The 21324-nt window shown below is 43.6% G+C and overlaps 1 protein-coding gene across 47 annotated transcripts in view; it reads right to left on the bottom strand.

Moving 5' to 3' along the window:
* The window catches only part of CELF4 (CUGBP Elav-like family member 4), a 691562-nt gene that overhangs the window by 64735 nt on the left and 605503 nt on the right, over positions 1–21324 (bottom strand). For 24 of the 47 annotated variants that reach the window (XM_065657517.1, XM_065657474.1, XM_065657498.1 and 21 more), the window contains 2 exons: positions 14452–14580; positions 9590–9669 (listed from right to left, as the gene is read on the bottom strand). In XM_065657517.1, coding sequence (XP_065513589.1) covers positions 9590–9669; positions 14452–14580 — 209 coding nt within the window. The remainder of the gene's footprint in view (positions 1–9589; positions 9670–14451; positions 14581–21324) is intronic. The other 23 variants (XM_065657466.1, XM_065657477.1, XM_065657502.1 and 20 more) reach the window with 1 other exon arrangement.

Below are 21324 nucleotides of genomic sequence, written 5' to 3'. Positions count from 1 at the left end.
CTTCGTTCTTCTCTGCAGTGGGAAGAGTACTTCCCAACCCTAACCCTAACCTTCATGAGGTTCAACAAGGCCAAGTGCAAGGTCCTGCACCTGGGTTGGGGCAACCCCTGATATCAGTACAGGCTGGGAGATTAAGGGATTGAGAGCAGCCCTGTGGAGAAGGACTTGGGGGTACTGGTGGATGAAAGATTGGACATGAGCCAGCAACGTGCACTTGCAGCCCAGAAGGCCAATTGTATCTTGGGGTCCACCAAAAGGAGTATGGCCAGGAGGCCAAGGGAGGTGATTCTGCCCCTCTGCTCTGCTCTGGTGACACCCCACCTGGAGTCCTGTGTCCAGCTCTGGAGCCCTGAGTACAGGAAAGGCATGGACCTGTTGGAGAGGGTACAGAAGAGGGCCATAACAACAATCAGAGGGACGGAACACTCCTCATATGAGGACAGGCTGAGAGAGTTGGGGTTGTTCAACCTGGAGAAGAGAAGGCTTCTTACTGTGGCCTTTCAGTACTTAAAAAGGACCTATGGGAAGGATGGGGACAGACATTTTAGCAGGGTCTGTTCCACTAGGATAAGGCATAATGGTTTCAAACTAAAAAAGGGTAGATTCAGGCGAGACGTGAAGAAAAAATTTTTTGCAATAAGGGTGCTAAAATATGGACACAGGTTGCCCATAGAGGTGAGGGATGCTGCATCCCTGGAGACATTCAAGGCCAGGGTGGCTGGGGCTCTGAGCAACCTGATCTAGGTGAAGATGTTCCTGCTTGATGCAGGGCGGGGTTGGACTAGATGACTTTTTAAGGTCTCTTCCACCAAAACAATTATATGATTCTACAGTTCTATGATTATTAGAGGAAGGTGGTGATGCCCAGTGGAGCTTTTTCCAGTAGGCTTGGAACTGCCCTGCTAGGCACAGAGGATTTTATGCCTCCTGGGCTAGAGGCTGATCCATGTGTCTGATATCCCGGAAAGATCAGTGCTTGTGAATTATTTCAGGCCATGCAAGTCCTAATCTCACTCAGATGGGATAAGTTTTGAGTGCAATGAACCTCACAGGGGCTGCTGTCAGCCCCAGGACTTGGGCAATGCTCAGCAGTGGCACGGTTCCACTCTCACTTTACCCTAGCCACCCCACAGCTGTTGATTTAGTTCCCAGGTCCCCTTGGACCTGTAAAGAGACATTATGGTACCAATAGATCCATTTTTGTCTAGAGGGAGTCTGTGTGGCTCATGAGCAGTTACCCATCTTATCCCATTTGGAGACAATGAATGCCATGGTTTGGAGGGAGCGAGGGAGCCTGTGGGAGACAGCAAGTAAAGCTGGTCACATCCCCTGGGTCTCTTTTGCTGTCCTGCCAGATGCCTGTGTGGCTACGGAGATTTTTTTCTTTTTAATAGAAAGAATTAATGGAAATTATGGTAATACTGGGAAACTGCTGGCCCAAAGGCTGTAGAATCAGATGTCTTTGAGGCAGCAGCAGAGTAGGATGGTCTGTGGACTTTAGTTCCCCTCCAGTCCAAACACCCTGCCCAAAGGAAAGCGGATCTGAGTTATCAAGAGGTGTTAGATTTTGATGGAAGAAGTGACTGCAAATTAACAGCTAAGTGTTACAAATCCATTGCTTCTTTCATCCCAAAGAACAACACGTGACTTTATAGATGGCGTAGCATATTCAGAAAAAATCTTTCATTATTGGAAGGAGGGCCAGGCCTGCTGCTGGTGAATTATGAAGGGGTTCCTAATATATTATTGTATTTTAATAGATGAAATGGATGTGCTATGTGTTGCCTGAGTTAAACAAGCCAGTTTATGTGTTGTAGAAAGACATGGCACAGAGTACGTGTTCTTAAGAGAGCAGAAGATCAATAGCGAAGAGGAAAAAAATGAGTCTGAGCTGGCATCTCCGTTGTCTTCTATCAGCTTCTCAACATCAAACAATGTAAAATGAGGCCTCAGCCTTCTGCATTAATATGAGCAGGTAGACTTCCACTGATGATACCCCACTTCACCCTAGTCTTTGTGACTTTGGGCAAGTAACTTCAGGGCAAACTCATCTGTGAGACATGAAGGGCACTTAGATGCTGCACTTTCATCAACTTTCACCTTTTACCTTTGAAAAATTCCCCCTTTATGTTTCTATGTTCATGTAATACTAAAGTCTAATGACTTTCCCATTTCCTATTTGCCCTGACAGCCTGAGGGGGTCAGCGACTCTCTAGCTCTCTACTGACTGTCACAAGGCAGCTTTTATTAACTGAGGACTTGAGCCCACGTTGGAATTTAAATGAGAGTAAATTTTGTGAGTTAATTGATACTCTGAATCACGGTCTGTTTAATTGTTATCTATTTGTACTACAGGTTTGTCTAAGGTCCTGTTTATGTTACCTGGATATTTTGAAGACACCCTTGGGAAGAGAGGTGGTGGACCGATGGCTTCAAGTGTGACCTTCTTAGTTCTATGTTTTCCAGACTTAAATAAAAGTTATGATTTAGATGCTCAAGTATCTACTGGTTGTTACTTCTCTGCTGGGACCAGGAACAAGAATTGCTGTGACTTTGTGTATGAACTGGCTAAATATACTGATTGTGTATAAGACCAGTTCGTTCCCAGACATCGTATTGCTGCTTCTTTTGCTTACCTCTTGTGTCTTGTCCCTTAGAGGGACGTTCAAATGACCTAACTGCAGCATTTTGGGTATCTGTTCTAAACCATCAATTACTTAGGACAGATAGATGTCTCTCTGAGGAGGCTGGTCTCTCTCCATCAACTGTAAGAGAAGTGTAGATGATAAGATTACAGATGACCATGAAATTTTGTATTTTGTCAAACACTTTGACGTAATTCAGCCAGGTCAGCCCTGACCTTTAGTTGGCAAGCTGCTGAGTGTGGGAACTGTCCTGTAAGAGATTTGCATGGTGCTTAACACACAGCAATTCCATGGAAGACCAGCCATAACCGCATTTCCAACAGTAGGAGTCTGAGAGGGAAGCTGTTCCTAAGAGAGTGAAGAGCATGTTCCCATTGAGGTGAGACCAGCAAAGGTGAAGCTGTGGATCCACACACCCAGCTCACAGATCTGGTTCACTTCCTGAAGCTGAGCCTTGCTGGAAGTGGAGTACACTACCAGTTTTGAACTGCAGTCGAACTCCCTCAACTTTGTGGAAATGACAAACCCTTCTTTGGAGCTGCCATGAGTCTGAAGGGAGAAGGGGAATGTGCAGCTGGATGTGTGTGCGTATTTCCGAAGAAGGGAGAAGAGATGAGGAAAGTTTCTCCTATGAAAGAAATGATCCAATTTGAAGCAAGTCCCTCATGGGAAGGGCTGTGACAGAGGCTGCTCTGTTCCTGTTAATTTTCACAGTGCAGCTGTCAGCGGGTCTGTAAATAGTACTCTGCGAAGCCAACACTTCCTATCCACACATCAACCATTCAATTAACAGAAGAACAGAAGAAGGAAATAAAGTGCACCACAGCCTTCTATCACGGCTTTGATGTTTCCCAGCAATTTATGAAAGTGTACACAAATCTAATTACAAGCCCCACTGCTTCCCATTTACACAGAGCTCCTCAAGTTCAGAGCTGTTTATATCAAAATAATTGTTAAAAATACCTCAGCTGATCTACGGCATTGTGGCCCCCCACTCACTGGAGCCGCCACGCTGCTCCTCCCAGGGAGTTTCTGCCGACTCAGCGCTTTGGTGCCAGCGTGCACACATAATAACCACCGCTTCCCCGCCGCTCCGTGAGCGAGGCACCCGGGCTACAACTTCATCATTCCCTCGAAGACCTATTTTCCTTCTTCCCTCCACCTGCTCAGAACTCCTTCTGCAGACTCTCACTGCTTTCCCTTCCATCCCTAATTCACCTAAATATTCCTCTGCTGTGTTGACAGGGGGTGAGAACAGCTGCTCGGCCGGTTTCCGTAATGGGATTGTGTCTGAAGGCAACTTTACAGTGCTTTGCAAAGTCGTAACTGCGCCGTAGGAATGCACAGCAATAATAATAGCAGTCATAAACACAAGCTGGGGTTGGTTTCTTTGATGGGGTGCATGAGCAACCAAAGCCAGGAAGATGAGAACCAGTGCCTCATTTGCCCTGAATTTGAAAGAGGGCCACTGCACATGATGTATTGACAATGAAACTTGTTTCTCAGGGCAATTTTTTATAATCTCATATTTAAGTCACTTTCACTCAGCAAACTAAGTAAAAAAATCCTCTAGCTTAATTAATGACAATCTCTTACAGTATGAGAGGGTAGATAGCACATTGTGTAAGGCAAGGAAAGAATCCCTTCATCTGACGACTAATTGTGTTTGGTTGGGAACTTTGGTGCTGTGGGTGGAATTCCAAGGAACATGGTAGATGGAGGCTGAAAGTCAACCTTGTTTAAGGTGTTGTATCATTCATATTTTCTTGATTAATTAAAAAAATGGTAAATACAACAATCAGAGAACTAATCGGTCTGTCACCTAATGACATGGATCAATAATTGCATACTTTGATATAGGTGGCTCCTAAGCAGAGATTTGAAGCTGGTTTTGTCATTTGTGTAGACAAGAGCTGCACAGAAATTGTTAAAATGAAAATTCTGAAGTTAACAAAGTTTTGGGTTGCAGTACTATTTTTTTTTTGAAGTTCAACTACATTGAATCTTTCTCTGAAAGACAGACATCTGTTCAGTGCTTGTATCCAAGTCTCACATTTTCTTTTCTTTTCACAAAACCAAGGATTCCACCCAAAAAAGTAATTTTGAAGGAAGTTGTTCAGCCAGGCATAGATAGACTTAGGATGCTATTGCCTGGATGCAGAAGAAATGCTGTGGTTTGACCAAGCTGATGCAGACTTCTATAGTAAAACAAAAGAGGACTTGGCCCACATGATGGGGAAGCTAACTTAGAGCCTTCTGGAGGTCTTAATGGCCTTAAATGTCATTAATTAATGAAAGATATACAGTGAACAAAGTGCTGACGATCACTCTGTTAGGCAAATTCGTGTTACATGTAATGGACTAGGAGTCAGTGGTTCCTGAATGCTAAGTTGCTTTAGTCGGACAGCAAACACAAGAATAGGATCGAGCTCCCCTTGTGTTGGACATGAAGCTAGATGTCCACTCTAATGAGCACACTCAGTGCAGCTCCTTGCATGCTCAGCAGGAAGGCAGATGCCTCCATGGCTCAGTCAAGCAATCTTAAAATACATGTCTGAGTTCTGTGGGAGGAATTGCCATCAGACAAAAGGCCAAGCGAACACTTTTAATACCTGACTTATAGATGGCTAGCATCAGCTGGGGTAGAGTCACCCTGGATCTTTAGTTTCAGCGAGATTACTGTGGCAGCGACAAGTGCAGCTGAAGGATGTCGGTGTCAAGGGTGTATCACTGGTGAGCAAAGGCAATTGCAGATTCTGAGACATCTGCAGGCAGCAAGCATTTTTACCTTTTATTTTTGAGTGATATGGGTCCTTTTTCATTATAAATTGAACTTCAGGTGAAGAACCACTATTTTGGAACTGGCAGACCATAAGAATCTGACACCTAAAATTAGCTAAAAGGCACACTTCTATTCGGGTTTTGGTTTGACAGGTTTCAAAATCTATTTGTGTAAAATAAAGTTCCTCCAGAAGTATCTGTTTCTCTCTGTTGATTATAATAGAAACTTAGATGACAAACTCTTAGATGACAACCTCAGACCTAGTTCCTTAGCTTCTGGATGTCCCAAATTAGGTGAGACGAGTCCCACCTCAGGTATTCAGTCTAATATTGTTATGGAGATCTCCATTATAATTAATGAAAGGGACAGACATGCCCAGGAGGTGATTTTGCCCATTCTAGCACAGATAGATAAAGAGAAGAATGCACAAATCTCTAGAAATGTCTCTCTCTCCTTTTTGTAGGAATTCTAGATGTTTAGAATAGATTACAAAAGTTTAGACTGTTAGAGCTAGATCAAATTAGTTACACTCTCACTTCTTCTCACCCCTGCACAGAAGATGTAGATAACAGTACTGTGCTACCCCTTCCATACTAGAAGAACTTCTGAGGTGCCACAGTGGGTGAGATGGTGAAAAATGTGCAACAGTAGTATAGATTTTAACCCTGTGTACTTTCTGGGTAGGATAGAGGCTGCAGTGATTTAGGTATGTGTGATAAAGTGGGGAGGAGAGTTCATTCTGCATGGCTGGGTGGACATGGCTGTATCTTAGATATGTTAGATGTGTTGTGCAGAATGACTCCCCAACATTTGGCAGTCGCCTGGATATGAAGACATGGAGAGAAGAAGACAACCAAGCTGAAGATGATCCCTAGGTAGGAGCATGACTGACAGGTAGGATGATAATGTTTTCCACAGTGACTGAGAACAGAGATGGAGGAAAGAGGAGACAGAGTTTGGGAGGAAAAGTTCAAGAGCTCTATTTTATACATGATGAGCTTGATCTGGCAGCTAGACATCCACCAGGAGATGCTGGAAAGACAGGCCACGATTTTTTAGTTTGGACAGGAGTCAGTCCTGCAGTGGAGAAGTTAGATCTGCAAGCTATCACTATAGCAATAGTAGCTGAATTTGTGTTGGTGGGTAGGGCTGCTAGGGACAAGGCTTGGTTGAGGAAGAGAAGAGAAACCAGGGAAGAGACCTGTTTTTGTCTCCATATGCATGTGAAAGAGAGACAGGAGAGGACAGAATAATCAAAGCTGAAGGAGTAGGGCATATAATCATTATAAATACATGTAAAAGTACATGAAAGTTATGATCTCTCATAAACGAGGACATGAAGGTCAAGTAAAACACTACCCTAAAGCTGATGAAGTGATAGGAAAGGAGATTTTAAAAGACTCAAAAAAGCTCTCTTGGCAGGTAGATACAGAAAGAACTTTTGGCCTGCTCAAAAGTAAGGGATTTTGGGAAAGTTATTTCTCAAAGCAATTGATTGTGTGAAAACTGGAAAGTTGTAGACCTGTTTGATGGACCCTTAGGAGAAGCAAGGGGCCTTGCATAGAGAAGTGGGCTTGTGACGAGTGACGGTCAGGCACCTGTCCAAGGAAAGGTTAATAAAAAGATCTAAGAAAAAAAGGACAAAAACTTTCATAAAAGAAAGTTGCCTTTTGAAACTATTAGGCAACATATGTTGTGTGAACAGGAAGTCACAGTAGAGCAATAATCCTGACAGCTGTGGAGAAACAGGAGTCTGCTGCAGGAACGAATGGCTCGAGACCTGACAAGAATGATGATGGATGCCCCGTTGGTAGTACACGAGGACAAGGCAAGAGACGTTTAAATTGGCTGAACCACAGGAACAACTTTGAGTTGGCATCGCAGCCGGACAAATGAGGCCAGTCCTAATGGTGAGAGAAATGGGAGGGGGGACTGAAGGAAGATGGCAGCAGTACACTCCTCCTTTCCAAGGACGAGGGCTACATCACCGTCTCACCACGAGGTGGCTGCATTTCTCTGTAAACATCCAAGCCCTGAAAGAAGCTGCACACCTTGAAGCACCATGAAAACAAGAACAGGAACAAGGATCACTTGCAGGATTTGGCCCATCTCATTAAAAGCGCATTAAGCATTTTGAGGCCAATGTCTTGATCAAGTGGTAGTCACTTGAGTGGTCCTTGCTAGTCTGCTGAACTATGGTAGCCCATGTACCTGCTCATAGCTCATGGGAGATGCAAGGAAATGTTATGTAACTTAGCTTATAACGAAAAGGATGAAATTCATTATTTTCCACTTGCTTTTCCTGTGAGCTAAGAGTAGGTACATGGACTGCTGCTGAGATTCAGCCAGTTCATGGAAACTAGTCAAGCCATGGAAACGCAATTGTGAATCTGGGATGAACATCTAGGAAGAGTTAAAATGTGACACTTTCTCAGGTGCCCAGATTTGGTTATTCAAGAACATTTCTAGAACAGGTATTTGAGTCAAACAAGTCAACAGGAAGAATAAAAAACTGACTGATGAAACAGCCAAATTCTTCATTCTTTGCACATCTTAAGTTCAGTTGATATGAGCAGGATGGAACAGAAGTTTGCTCCCAAGTGGTCAAGACATGAGTATTTTTTTCTTATCTAAATTGTGCTGAAAATAGGAAGGATAAGGGCTGGGGAAGGATAAGGATATTTTGGGTATAGTAGATCTAGATAAAAACCTCAACTCTCTTTTGGTTTTGTCTGTTTTCTCCCACTTCTCTCTCACCTCTGTCACCTGAGTTTGCAAGCTTTTTTGGGACAGGAACTGGCTTTCTGTTACATATTTTTGTGGTATCACACCCTGTGGAACTGCAATTCCTGATCTCAGTTTATGCACATTGTCACTTTGGGTCAAAATATGAAAGAAAATCATTAAAAGTACCACTTTAACAAGTCTCAGGAAACGATCAGTACAGGATGCCAGCATCAAGCCCAGCATCTGGTTTTATTAGAAGGAGTCTTTTAGGAAGAGACTCCTAAAAGTACTGTAACACTACAAAAAGTTGAGACCCTCATCTGTAAGGAGATTTTATTCAATAGCATCACTGGTAAATATGCACTATTTTTAGCCTTATTTTTTGAAGATAGGGTTCCAAAAATGAGATCTTGATGATTTACTACTTTACAAAACCTTTTCCCCTGTAAAGAATTTTCCATTTTCATCCCTGCAAAGACCTAGAGACAATCTGCCAGTCCTACTTTAAACTTATTCAGATAAATTCATGAATTTACATTAGAATCTCTCACTGAAAGGAAGATTTTACACTCTTAAATATTTTTATTGAGCTTTCTTGTATCCTTTCCAAGTTGTTGGCATGCTTCTTAGCCTTTCATGATTTACACAGTGAATAATTAGTAATAAAAATAATATACTATTATAATATACCAAAACATGCTGGACCAGACTGTCTTTCCTTTCTGGCAGTGGAACGCCTTACCTTCCTCTGTGTCTGTGTGATGGTTTATAAATATCATTTTGCATAGCAAACACATTTCAATTTCTACTTTCCTGAACTATCGGGCTTGAAACCCCATATTACTAGATATTTGTCCAAGTGGAACGATCCCTCCAGTGTTTCCTAGAAGATCCAGTAGTTGGTCTGTCTTTCAAAAGTTGGATGTAGGAGATCATATTTATGCTCCTCACTGTGTGATTTGTCTCTAGCTTCTAGTGCCATCACATGAACATACTGCTCTCTGCTGAATGCTGACAAAAAGTTCTTTATCCTTAATCTAGAGGCAGAGACTCTTTGGGGAGGAAAAACAAAGAAGCCCTTAAACACAAATTTCTACTTGGTTTATGTCTCTGAAACTTGAAAGGTTACTCTCATGGTGAGTTTGACCCAATGTTTTTGGCTCCTGTGAACTGTATGTCTTTTTTTTTTTCAAGTCATCTAAGCTGCTGGTGACAGAACACAGAACCCCTTGGGGCTCTGCACCTGGATGCAAAGACAGTGTCATCCTGGCCTTTCCACTGATGAGTTAAGCACACCCAGGGCCCTGCATGCATGAGCTGTTATCCATCCTTCCTGGAAGATGAGTTGCAGAGCACAGATAAATTATCCCATCAGCCCACAGGGCAGCAGAAGGCTGGGCTGATCCTGACCTGCCTGTGTCACAGAGCTACTTACCGGCATTGTCTGGCTGCCATGCAGGGCATTGATGGCTGCTTGGGCCTCCGCGTGTGAAGAGTATTTCACAAATGCACACCCTGAAAGAGGAAAAAGAAGAACATAAGAAAGGTTGCATAGGTACTATGAAAGTCCATCTAGCTGGGTACTGTGTCCTCAGAATTGGAAAATAAAGATGCTTGAAGAGAAAGTACAAAAACGTGCTCCTGGTTATTCTTTCACAAAGTCCAGTCCTCATCAGCCTGAGCACCTCTGAAGGTGAAGTTGCATCCAGAATTCCCACACTGCTTGTAACGGGCACTGGTGAACCCAAACTTAGCAACTACGTTTTGAGTCCTCTTATATTTTGACTTCCACAGCTTCCCATGGCAGAATGGTTCACAGTTTTACAATTTATTGGGTGAAAATTAATTTCCTTTTCTTTGTGTTTTGAGAAACATAAGGAAGTCTCTAAGAAAGCTACACATGCTTGTTACAAGCAGCCACAGGTCAACTGCACAGAGATTATTCAGGTTACTTCAAAGCACAGGTACCTTATCATATCACTGTCCAACAGAGCTCCATGACATACTGCTCAGAGCTTGTCTTGGCTCCAAGCAGCCCTGGTCTAAGAAAGCATAAGACAGCTTCTGATGAAGAAGCTAGGATGAAAAAGATCTGCTTGTGTTGATTGCCATCTTGCCTTCACCAAAATATGAATCTCAGTCTTCCAGAGCTGTAGGGTCAGTGACTTTACAGGTGTTCTCCTCCGGACATCAGGGAAATGTAGGCAGTGTTTCCCTGGCCTGCATTGCCATGTGAAAAATCTCACACTGAACTCTTACATAAGGGTTTAGGGCAGAAAAGTGTATTTATGAATATGTGATGGAGTGCAGAAATGATCAACACTTCAAAGGGTCACATGCACCACCAGAGTAGGGGAAAACATTGTGAACACTCTTAGCTACAAGCACACTGACTCAGAGAGAGGAAGAGTAATTTCCATATGCTAAGGCGGTTTTTGGAACAGATTGGGAGAGATCTGAGAAGTTCTGGCTTCCATCCCCTTCTATTACTACCAAGTACTTTTGAGGTTTTAATCAATTTGCAAAGCCCTAGCTGTTTCCTTAAAGGGGTGCAGATCACTACACACGGGATGCCAGTCCTGACAATGGGACGGCTTGCCTTTATTCCCTTTGCAGAATCTTTATAAGGTCCACACACCCTCATGAACCATGCAGTGCAGGCTGAAAACTGCATCATTAGAACACCCCACTTGCAAGGTAGAAGAATGAGCCCCAAAGGTCCTCAGAATCATTCCTGCAGACTGACAGAAGTGAGATTGAAGAAAGCAGTGATAGCCCATTCTAAAAATAATACACACATATGAAATTAGAGTACAGTTAGGAGCCTTCACTTTATATTACCCCCTCAGCACTATGCTCAGACTGTATTTCAGGAAAAAAAACATAACAATTGTTGCTAATAGTTGGATCTAATTTATAAGGAGCTGAGAGGAGACAATCATGAGAAAATGAGATAGATAAACTTCAGCTGGAAACAATAGGGATCAATTATGACATAATCGCAGCCCAGCATTCCCAGGCTCCTGAGATACTGCGCCTTCCTCTTCATTAATCAGAGATAATCCAGAATTAGGGTGTTTAATTATTTGCAGAGATTCTTTTGTACTTTCTGCCTCTAAAAAGAAGACACTGATTAGCAAATATACAAAAGCTTTCCAGCTCCAGTCAACCATTGCATTTAGAGCAGGATTTTTGGCTGCAGTGTTGCTGTCATGTTGAAGGCTTCACTCTCTTCAGGTGAAATTCACCCCTGTGATGAGGAACCTGATGGATCAGTGGAGCTGGGTAAAGGTGGGAATGAAGGGAGCAGCAGGTATTTATCTTGTTTAATGCCTAAGATGCTAATGGGATCCCTCCTACTGCTTCCAGTAGGTTTTGAGGTAGTCAGACAAGTGACAACTCAGCTTTTACTGGTATATGGTGGTAAGGTGATAGCAGAGATCCTAATATTTTGGCCCTTCTGTTTGTGTGTTCAAAAGGATGGCTTCTGTACACAATAACAAATGTGAATATAGTCTTCTTCCCTACTATTTTCAACAGAGCTGACTTCAGGACCTCATGAGCTGAGGATACAACTCATGCCACCCTTCTCAGAACAATGGTGTCCCTTTGACAGGAGCAGATCTGGATTTTGAAGGGATTTTGACACACAGAGAGATATATAACCTGTGCTGAACAGGGAGATACATGTGCTCAAATGTTTTTTCTTTCCTTATGTCCGGATTACAGAGCTGAAAGTGCTGCTCCGACTGTCTTGTCAGCTTAGAGGAGAATGCAGAGTCAGGGCCTGAGGTTATAATTGCAGAGAGTGTTAAGACTCCTCTTGTGGAACTTCAGGTGCTGTGGGAAATCTTTCTGAGTTACTGAAGTAGACAACTGCTGAACGGAGAAAATATAAAGTTGGGGGGGAGGGGGGAGAAAAGAGGCTGTCCAGAGAGCATCAGTGCAGACCCTGTGGGTCCTGCTGGTTTGCTGACCTCGATCTACTTCAGCTTCTTCACCTGAGGATTCCTGCACTCCTGACTGCACACAGGTCAGCTTCTACCTACAGGGGTATGGGAAGGCTCCTTCCCCTCCCACCTTATCCTACATTCAGCTTCAGACAGTTAAATATCTCAGTCCCAGCTCTTCTGCTACCTGGTTGCATGGTCCAGCCACTGTGTCTACCCCTGCGTGACTCACGTAGGAGGCATTTCTGCAGCCCCATGGCTCAGGACATCACCTGTGGCTTCCAGCAAGGCTCAGGCAGCTCTCTGTCTGTGGCTGGACTGTGGTGGCATTCAGGTTGGAGGCTGGGACTTACCTTCTCAGAGCAGTGCTTGCACTGAAGTACCCAGAGGACTCACCACAGGGATGCCTGGTGGGACTTCATGTAATAGGTTGGGTAGGATTGCAGTGTATGGGATCTGGTTGTTATCTGGCACTTAGACAATCTGCTTAAATCTCATTTTAGGTGGAATTTAAGCCTTATGGGTTTTACCCAAAATAAGTAGCTCACAAGCAATGTGTGTCACATATTGGTTTCTGGCAGATGGAAAACATTGCAGACTGGGAATAACTTTGTGGGAGTTGTGGCTCGCCTGACTGTCTCCTAAGATAAGGGCACCAGCCTTAAGTTTTCTGTTGGATTGACTGTTCTGTGTGCGTGTATGTAGCTGTGTGTGTGTAAATTAGGAGCTTCACATTCTGAGTAAATAGCAGCAGCAAATGGAAGCTGGTAATATTAACTCTGTCAAGGCTCAGTATTGATCCTGAACAGCTCAGTGAAATGCAAGCCTGAGACTGCAGCCCACTAGCTCTAATAATTAAACTGGTTAGCAATATGGAGCTGCCACTCAGACTCAGACTTATAATGAAAATGTTTAAAGTAAAAAAAATTTTAAAAAAAGATAAAAAGATAGAGAAAGTATGAATACAAGTCTGTGGGTTGGATCTCCTTTGGAACCTGTTTCTTACAGATGTCAGACCTTATTGCTTCTAATATTACTCTATTTAAATCCTTTGTCATTAGATTTTGTTCAGTACAATTCCAGGTGGAGGCAGACAGACTTTTTTTTCCCCCAATTTACTGATTTTTTCAGTGAACGGAGTCCTTAACTGCCTACCATTATGGTGGCTGGACCTCTTCTAGGCTAAGCTAGCCTACTGCTTTCTAGTAGGGCAGCCCCTACCTTTGGGTGTCATGATACTAAAGTAGCCATACAAATGAAGAAAGGCACCCACAGTTTATTTTCAACCATTTATATCACGAGGGCTGAGCTTTACTGACTTATATCAAACAGCAGTCCTTTAATGCTGTTGTGATGCCTTTTTTGGCCACCAGTGATTTTATGGAATAACAATATCTTTCTCCAGTGTATCGCTGTGATTTGAATTTTTTGCCTCCCTGTTGTAAAAATATGCTGGTTGATATTGTCACATGTCAAAATATCCAGTGAGATATGAACTGTATCAGTAAGACTGGTTTCTTGTCTGGTGCTGCACATTCCAGCACGGTTTATGATATATTATACGCAGATCAATATTTAATGGACACATTATACTGTCAAGAGAAGAGGGTTTCCTATTGAAATTGAAGTTACTTTATCTAGAGACTGACGGGGAAAAAAATGACCCTCCGATTCAAGAGACAAACCTCATTCTTGCACCTGAGCTGTAGCAAAGGATCTTAGTCCTATCCAGGTAACAAGTGATGCCAAAAAGTGGCAGAAGGAGGTAAGGCAACTAGTTTTGCAATGAAGCATTTGCATGTTTCAGACAGTAGATATCTGCTGAGTGTAATATTTAAATCAGCACCTGTACCCTTGCAATTATGATCATTGTCTGGTGTGTATCTATGCAAAGACCAGCCAAAGAAGTGGAAAACCTGAGGCTGTTGGGTGATAAATAAGTGGAACCAGTGGACCTGGTAAGTCAAGATGTAAAGTAGCAATCTTGGCTCTGCTTAAATAAAGAATTGACTTGTTCAAAGGGTTGGGGAGAGCACACCCTGAGTGAATGTGAAGGCCTTGTTTTTGTAGGGGAGGCTCTGCCTTGTAAGCAAACAGCATTAGACATCAGTTTGTACTCAACGAGACTTAACTCATCAAGGGGCATGTGATGTTAAGCGCGATCATCTTTTTCCTCTCATGCACAAGCAGACAGTGACCAGCAAATAAATGGCCTCCCTTGGCAAATGTAAGAGGTGCTGTCCTGGAGGCTACCTGGTGACTTTGTTACACCGGGAAATTATACGTACACTGAGACTGGGTCTAGTCTGACACTAAAGACAGAGTGTGCCACTAGCCATCACCTTACCTTTGCTGTTGCCATCGGGTCCCCGAAGGATTGTGCACTCCTCGATGTTGCCAAAGGCCTCGAATAGCCTGCGCACGTCATCTTCTGACTGCTGCTTATTGAGCATGCCCACAAAGAGTTTTCTGTCTTCTGGAACAAAATAAAGAGATGCTTACCATATTTCAGGAGGGATGTGAAAGCCAAGATGGTTCAGTATCACATGCAAAACAAATGGTGATTTCATTGAGGTGACATATTTCAGAAGCTGTTAGTCATTTCAGGTGGCTGGCCCGAAAAACCTTAATAGCATCTGACTTTCAAGGAGTACTTGAAAATAATTTGGCATTTTTTTTTTTTTTAAAAAAAGGTCCAAACCCACAGAAATATCAAAACCTTCAACTGCTTCTCAAAATCTAGGCACTAAAGTCTTCCAAATCAGCTTTTTCTGATCAATTTTTGCAGTCAGCTTGCAGTAACTGAAATGACAACAGTGCTCAAACTGTGATCCAAGAGGAATGTAGATAAAGATAGCTTATAGAAATAAAGTCCATATGAAAAATAACATAAGTTAGTAGCCATTGCAATACTAAATAAGTTGCAGGAAAAAAAATGTTTAACAAAAGCTGTTTTAAACCAGGATATAACAGAAGCCACAGCCTGTAAATGGAGATTTGTCATTCATACCCACTCACAGACACATACTTAAAGTTTGGATGAGTTTTTTAATATATTTTTAAGGTTCATGTGAAATAATCCCAAAGTTTTTGAAATATATATTGTTTTTTGAAACATATATTGTATTTTGAAACATAAAGTTAACTTATTTGATTACTATTATGTGAGACAGCTCAAGCAGGTGGCATTTCATGTCAAAGAAGGACATGGTCTGCTAATAGATAATTGTATTTTGAATGAGGGAGACTATTTATACTTGGATTTGTAACAAGTATGGAGATCTTCAGTCTAGAACAAAACACCTTCAGACAATTTTGGTGAAAACAGACCAAACTAATGCTTGCTGAGTTGGCAGAAAGATTTCAGAGGGCACTGAGTGATACCTTTAGATTAGGTTTGTGTTCAGAGACTAATACCACTACACCAGGAAAAAAAAAAAAAAGAAATTTACATAGTTTACTTCGTGTATGTAAACAGGCCATTTGCACATGATTCATAAATGTCTTATTTATCATTCATTAAACACTATGTAAATGTGCGAACCAAGTTTTTTTTCAGAGCAGTTTACAGAGCAGATGTAACCAATTTGAATAAACGCATGTAAATAAATAAATAAATAGTTTGATTTTTTTTTTTTTTTTTTTAATGCACATGTTAACCTAAAGCTGAACAAAACATTGGTTTGCAACAACCCTTTTCTGGCTGACTAATTGGGCAATTTATGTCACTTTTGTTCACCAAGAAATCATCAGTGTAGGCAATCTGTTCTGCTTCAACCTGTGTTTGATCAAAATTTCCCTCTCCAAGATGCACCTGCAAATTGGCAAATTACTTTACAGCCTTGGATGAGGATAATTTTTCATGCAGCGGATATCGAGCGAGGATATTAGGAGCTTTCAGTCCTGCAGTGGAGTTATCCACATGTACTGTCCACAGAAAATGAGGACTTATGTTGCCTTCAGTTAGGCGGCTGAAATGGTAGGAAAAATGAGTTGAGGAGGGTACATATGCATTTCTGATAAGGGGGACAAAACAGGGACAGCCTTCTGATAGACATGTTAAAAGAAATATGTCTACTTTATGTTGGACTTGACCAAACAACGGGACTTTTCGGGGTCTTTGCTGGCAACACAAAGTTCAGGTTTTAATGATGCGCAAAGCCCTAACACTGTGTGTGTTGTCCCCACCTCAAGGGTAGCTGCTTTGGACATCTGAAAGCTTTGTTTTCTTGATGGCCAAACCGATGTGCAAAAGAGACTCTCAGAGGTGAGGTATAAGCCTTAGAGAAACAGTTGATTGTGTGCTCTCTGGGGCATCTTTCAGTCTAGGGCCAGACAAGCCTTGGAGAAAGAGTCCAGCCTAAGCTCCAACAGCTGTATGGACATTGGAGCAAAACCCACCCAGTGAATGAGACCAGCTGTCCTGGTAGATGGGAGGTATTTTAGGAAGGGAGCAGAGAAGTGGGACAAACTGAGAACACCACCAGCAAAAGCCTTTGCCAAGGAAGTTTGTGTCTAGTAAATACTTCCAGCACAGAAGTGTCTGTTAAATTGTACTTTATACAGTTTCCCCTGTTTCAAATAAGCTGCATCAGCAAAAGCACTCCTATAGCTGTGTAACTGTATGTTCACGAGGCTTTTTGCTAATATGAACGTATCATTAAAAAAAAATCACATCCCTCCACTGTCAGCAAAACTCCGTAGTGTGGAACTGGCCTGAAACTGCCTTATCTGGTTGAGTTTATGCAAAGCTTAAACCAGGTGTTTTAGGAAGCACTTAATTTTTTTTTCACTTTGTTTTTTAATTATTTTTATTTTTTTGTTTTTTAATTATTTTTATTTTAGCCCCCTTTTCTGCATCTCTGCAGGACAACAGGAGTCATGATGCCTGTCCCCAGAACTGGCTGGTAGAAGACGTGGTGCTTTTGTGAGCTGCCCACAAGGTGGCCATCAGCCCACCAGGAAAAGGCTCTGCCTAGAGTGAGAACCACCCTCCCCAGGGTCTGCTGGTTCAGCTGCTCCAGGGCAAGTGGCACGAAGGGGCCCTCCATGGCCAGCCAGGGTCCAGCACTGCCTGGACATCACCTCCAGCCCTGTCTCCAAGTCAGTGCCCTATCTGTCTCCCCTGGAAATCTGTGCCTTGGGTTGCCAGGGGAATCATTTGTCACATCTGCTGTCTCAGAAATCTACACAAATCACACACTCGGCAGATAAAAAATGAGTCAGTTTAACAAGCTTTTTTCTTGGAGAGGTTCTTCTAACAAAGTGCTGCATTTACCTTTCACATCCCAGCTCTGCCAGGGACCTTGGTACTGTGTTCTAACAATGCCCTTCACACATCTCAGGTGGGAAGAAAGAGGGAGAGGTCCAGCAGCTGAGACTATTCAGCACGTTCCTGGTCTTGGCTAATGATTTTATTCTCTAATGGGCTTGTATATGACTCTTACATGCTGAGTGCCCCCACATGATGCTCTTCCAGGTTCCAAACTAAAAGCCAACATGCCATGCAGTGGGGCAAGTCCTTTGTAAGTATGTCCAGACAAGTCCGTGAGACTTGCCAGAATAAAACGAAGAGAGGACATGCTGGCATCAGTGGGATGTATCTGCGCATGTGTGCACACCAGAGGTGCTCCCCACCAGACTTCTCCAGCGTCTTCTAATGAGAACGGAGGGCAGTACCTTGCTATACATCACTCAGGCCACTCTACATCCTATAAAAACCAGAGGTTTAGTCTACCTGGGGCAGTCCCCAGATCAAGATGTCCCTGATCTCTGCCTGTCTGTAGGGTGCAGGGTCTTCCCCTGCCACTTATGTTCCACCCATCCTACCCTGCTGAGTCCCATGCTTCCTTTTCTTTCAGTGAGGGACCATGCTAAATCTGTGTGTCTCAGGACCCACATCTGAACTTCAGAGCACTGGGCAGACTAAAAGCCTATGCCCTGCCTCAACGGCCAACCTCGATGCTATCATTCCCATTTCAGATTGTGTAAAAAACCTTCAGACTATGTCTCCCAAGACCTCAGTCCCAGGGCAAAGTGAACACACTGTCAAGGAGAACAGAAATACCATTGTTCAGGGGCAGAAGAGAAGGACAAAAAGAGGCCAGGCAAAAGCACACGGTCTGGAATGTCCTCAAGGTGAGCACTGAATATGACCACCCTGGAGGAGACTGAAAGGAGACTTCATCATGGCTACAGCTTCCTCACAAGGGGAGGAGGAAGAGCAGGCACTGAACTCTTCTGTTTAGTGACCAGTGACAGAACCCGAGGGAATCACAGGAAGATGTGCCAGAGGAGGTTTAGGTTGGACATTAGGAAAAGGTTCTTCCCCCAGAGGGTGGTGGAGCACTGGAACAGGCTCCCCAGGGAGGTGTCACAGCCCCAACCTGACAGTGCTCAAGAAGAGACTGGACAACACCCTCAGGCACATGGTGTGAACTGTGGGGTTGTCATATGCAGGGACAGGAGTTGGACTCGATGATCCTTGTGTGTCCCTTCCAACTCAGGGCATTCTATGATTCTATGATACTATGACTATGTGTTCCAGCCTTAGCCGGCCCATGGCCAAGGGAGGGGGAGTGGGACCTCACGGTGCCATCCTGTCTTAGATAACAGAGGTGGGCAGGCATGAGGAGCAGCCGTTATATCCTCCCTATGAGGGAAAATGAGATAATGATTAAATGAGACAATGATTATGTGGCATGTCCAAAGACAGATACGATGCAAACATGTTCTATGGAGCTTCCTCAATGCCACACACAGCCACGTGTCAGGCAACAATGCACATCTGAGCATATCCCCTTTGCTTTTTTCAGGAAAGGGCCTGTTCAAATTTCTGTCTATTACACACACCAAAGTGACAGTTTTGGTTTTTATCTCATGCCCATATCTTACATGTTAGTGAAGAAATCTCACTAGCCTTGCTGTAGAGGCAGCCCTCAACAACAGCAATCTGAGCAGTGACACTGTCCTGCAGTTTGGGGGTTGAGTGTGGTGGCCATGTAAGCCCCTTTTCCATGCTTTTTTTTTCCTCTCATTAGTATTCACCCCATTATTAGTCTTTCCTCACAACCTGAGTCCACCACGCCTGCTTGGCTGATAGAAATAACCATGGATGGGTATTTCTCTGTGTTGTGGTGCCTAGAAGAGCCAAGGAGGTTTTTCACTGGTGTACCAGGAGTGACTTGAGGCATTCCCTTAGTATTGAAAATTAGGTCCATCCCGAGTCTACCCTGTTTTGCCATAAACAAACCACAGCAACAACAAGAGCCCGCACTCCGTGTTCCTCCGAGGAGGACAGATGGATAAAGGCCATAGCAATGGCAAAACAGAGTTCCCAGAGGTGTCCCCTTAGTGACATTTCCAATATCCCCAGGAAACCAGGTTTCCCATTTGACCACTCAGCCAGTGATGGAGGCTTGAGCCTGTCAGGAAAAGCTGGCTGCAGGGTACAGCAGTGAAGAAATGTAACTTGTCAGATAAATATACAGTGTCTATAAATCTCCCTGGCTGTGTTTATATGGAGCCTTGGCACCTTCCCCAGTGCAAATAGGGGTTAAATTATTCCCTGTTCTATTTGTATTTAAATGTTATGTTTCTATGATAAGCATAAGGCAGAGGTGTCAGACGGGCCCAGGCGAAGGAGACAGAATGCGTGAAAGGTGAAATAATAGAGCATTGCAAACCAAACGCTGAGAGGAGATGGGAAGGGGGGACATGGGAGTGGAGGGGGAGGACGGGCACTAATTAAGGAGACAGAAGGCACAATGAGATGCAGGATGTCTGACCCTCTGCAGAGCAAGAGGACAAGAACAAGAATCACAGCAATTGTGGAGGGACTGGGGGAAAATTAGGGTCACTCCCAGAGAGACATGACACAGGTTTGTGTTTATCCAGATAGCTCTCGCTAATGTATGTGTGTGCATGGGGCTACATTTAGATAAGAGTACATAAATACACTTGTGTTCTCGTATTCCTCATGCAAAACAAAGAAGTTGAATCTTGTATCAGGAAAGTGTAAACCAGCTTTATCATCTAGAAGATTGCATCCAAAGCCTTGGAAATAAAGAGGGACAGATCTACCACCTTCATGACCCAGGCTAGTCAGGAGGGCGAACCAGAAGATCGTTATAGTCCCTTCTAGCCGCAAAACCCCTTATTCTAAAACCTATGAGCCTCCCTATTTCATCCTTAAGGTCATTGCCAGGGCATCATACATGGATAGTTTGTCTGCTTCCTTGTATGTGAACAAAACTGGCATTTGTGTATTTCTGCATGGGAGCAAACATCTTCTGTATGCGCATGGTATTCACCAGAACAGCTCTCTGATGTTAGTCGAAGCTGTTGGCTTTCTGAGCATCAGGACCAGGTTGCTGTATGGCTTCATTTCAGAAACCAGATGCTAATTAATTCCATTGTTTATATAGCTAATAATTATTTGTCCTTGCTGCTATTCCCCTCCTCCCCAAACATTGCTTGTACACACAGTGAGGGAGCAGCTGCAGAGCCTTGGTCCAGGCACTAGGAAGGCCTTTAAGCTTATCTCCCTGGCACCGTGACAGAAAAAACAAGCAGCCTCAAGAAGTTTTCTGGGCAGATGTGGGTAAGGAGAAAATGATAGTGCATAAGACCAAGTGGCACATCTACCAGAGAGGATGCAAGAGGCAGAGCAGATATTCCTTGACTACTCTCCTGACTGGTCCTTGGTGGAGAGGGGAAAGGAGGCAGATCTGAGGTTGTGCATCATAGAAGTGTTTTGGTGGAAAAAGGTCCTCTAGTCCAAGCCCTCTGCAATGCGCAGGGACATCTTCAACCAGATTGGGTTGCTCAGAGCTCTGTCCAGCCTGGCTTTGAATGTCTCCAGGGATGGGGCATCCACCACCTCTCTCTTCCTTAAATCCAATCTGAATCTACTTTCTTGCAGTTTAGAACCATTACTCCTTCTATCATTACAGGTCCTTCTAAAAAGTCTGTCTCCATCTTTCTCATAGGCCCCTTTTAACTACTGAAAGGCAGCAATAATGTCTCTCTGGAGTCTGAACAACCCCAACTCTCTCAGCCTGTCCTCATGGCAGAAGTGTTCCATCCCTCTGATCATTGTCATGGCCCTCTTCTGTACTCTCTCCAACAGGTCCATGTCTGTCCTGTGCTGAGGGCTCCAGAGCTGGACACAGGACTGCAGGTGGAGAGGGGCAGAGGGGCAGAATCACCTCCCTCCACC

The sequence above is a fragment of the Caloenas nicobarica genome, chromosome Z (assembly GCF_036013445.1).
Source record: "Caloenas nicobarica isolate bCalNic1 chromosome Z, bCalNic1.hap1, whole genome shotgun sequence".
Classification (NCBI taxonomy): Eukaryota; Metazoa; Chordata; class Aves; order Columbiformes; family Columbidae; genus Caloenas; species Caloenas nicobarica.
The sequence above is the reverse complement of the archived record's forward strand: the minus strand, read 5'-3'. Positions and strand labels throughout refer to the sequence as shown.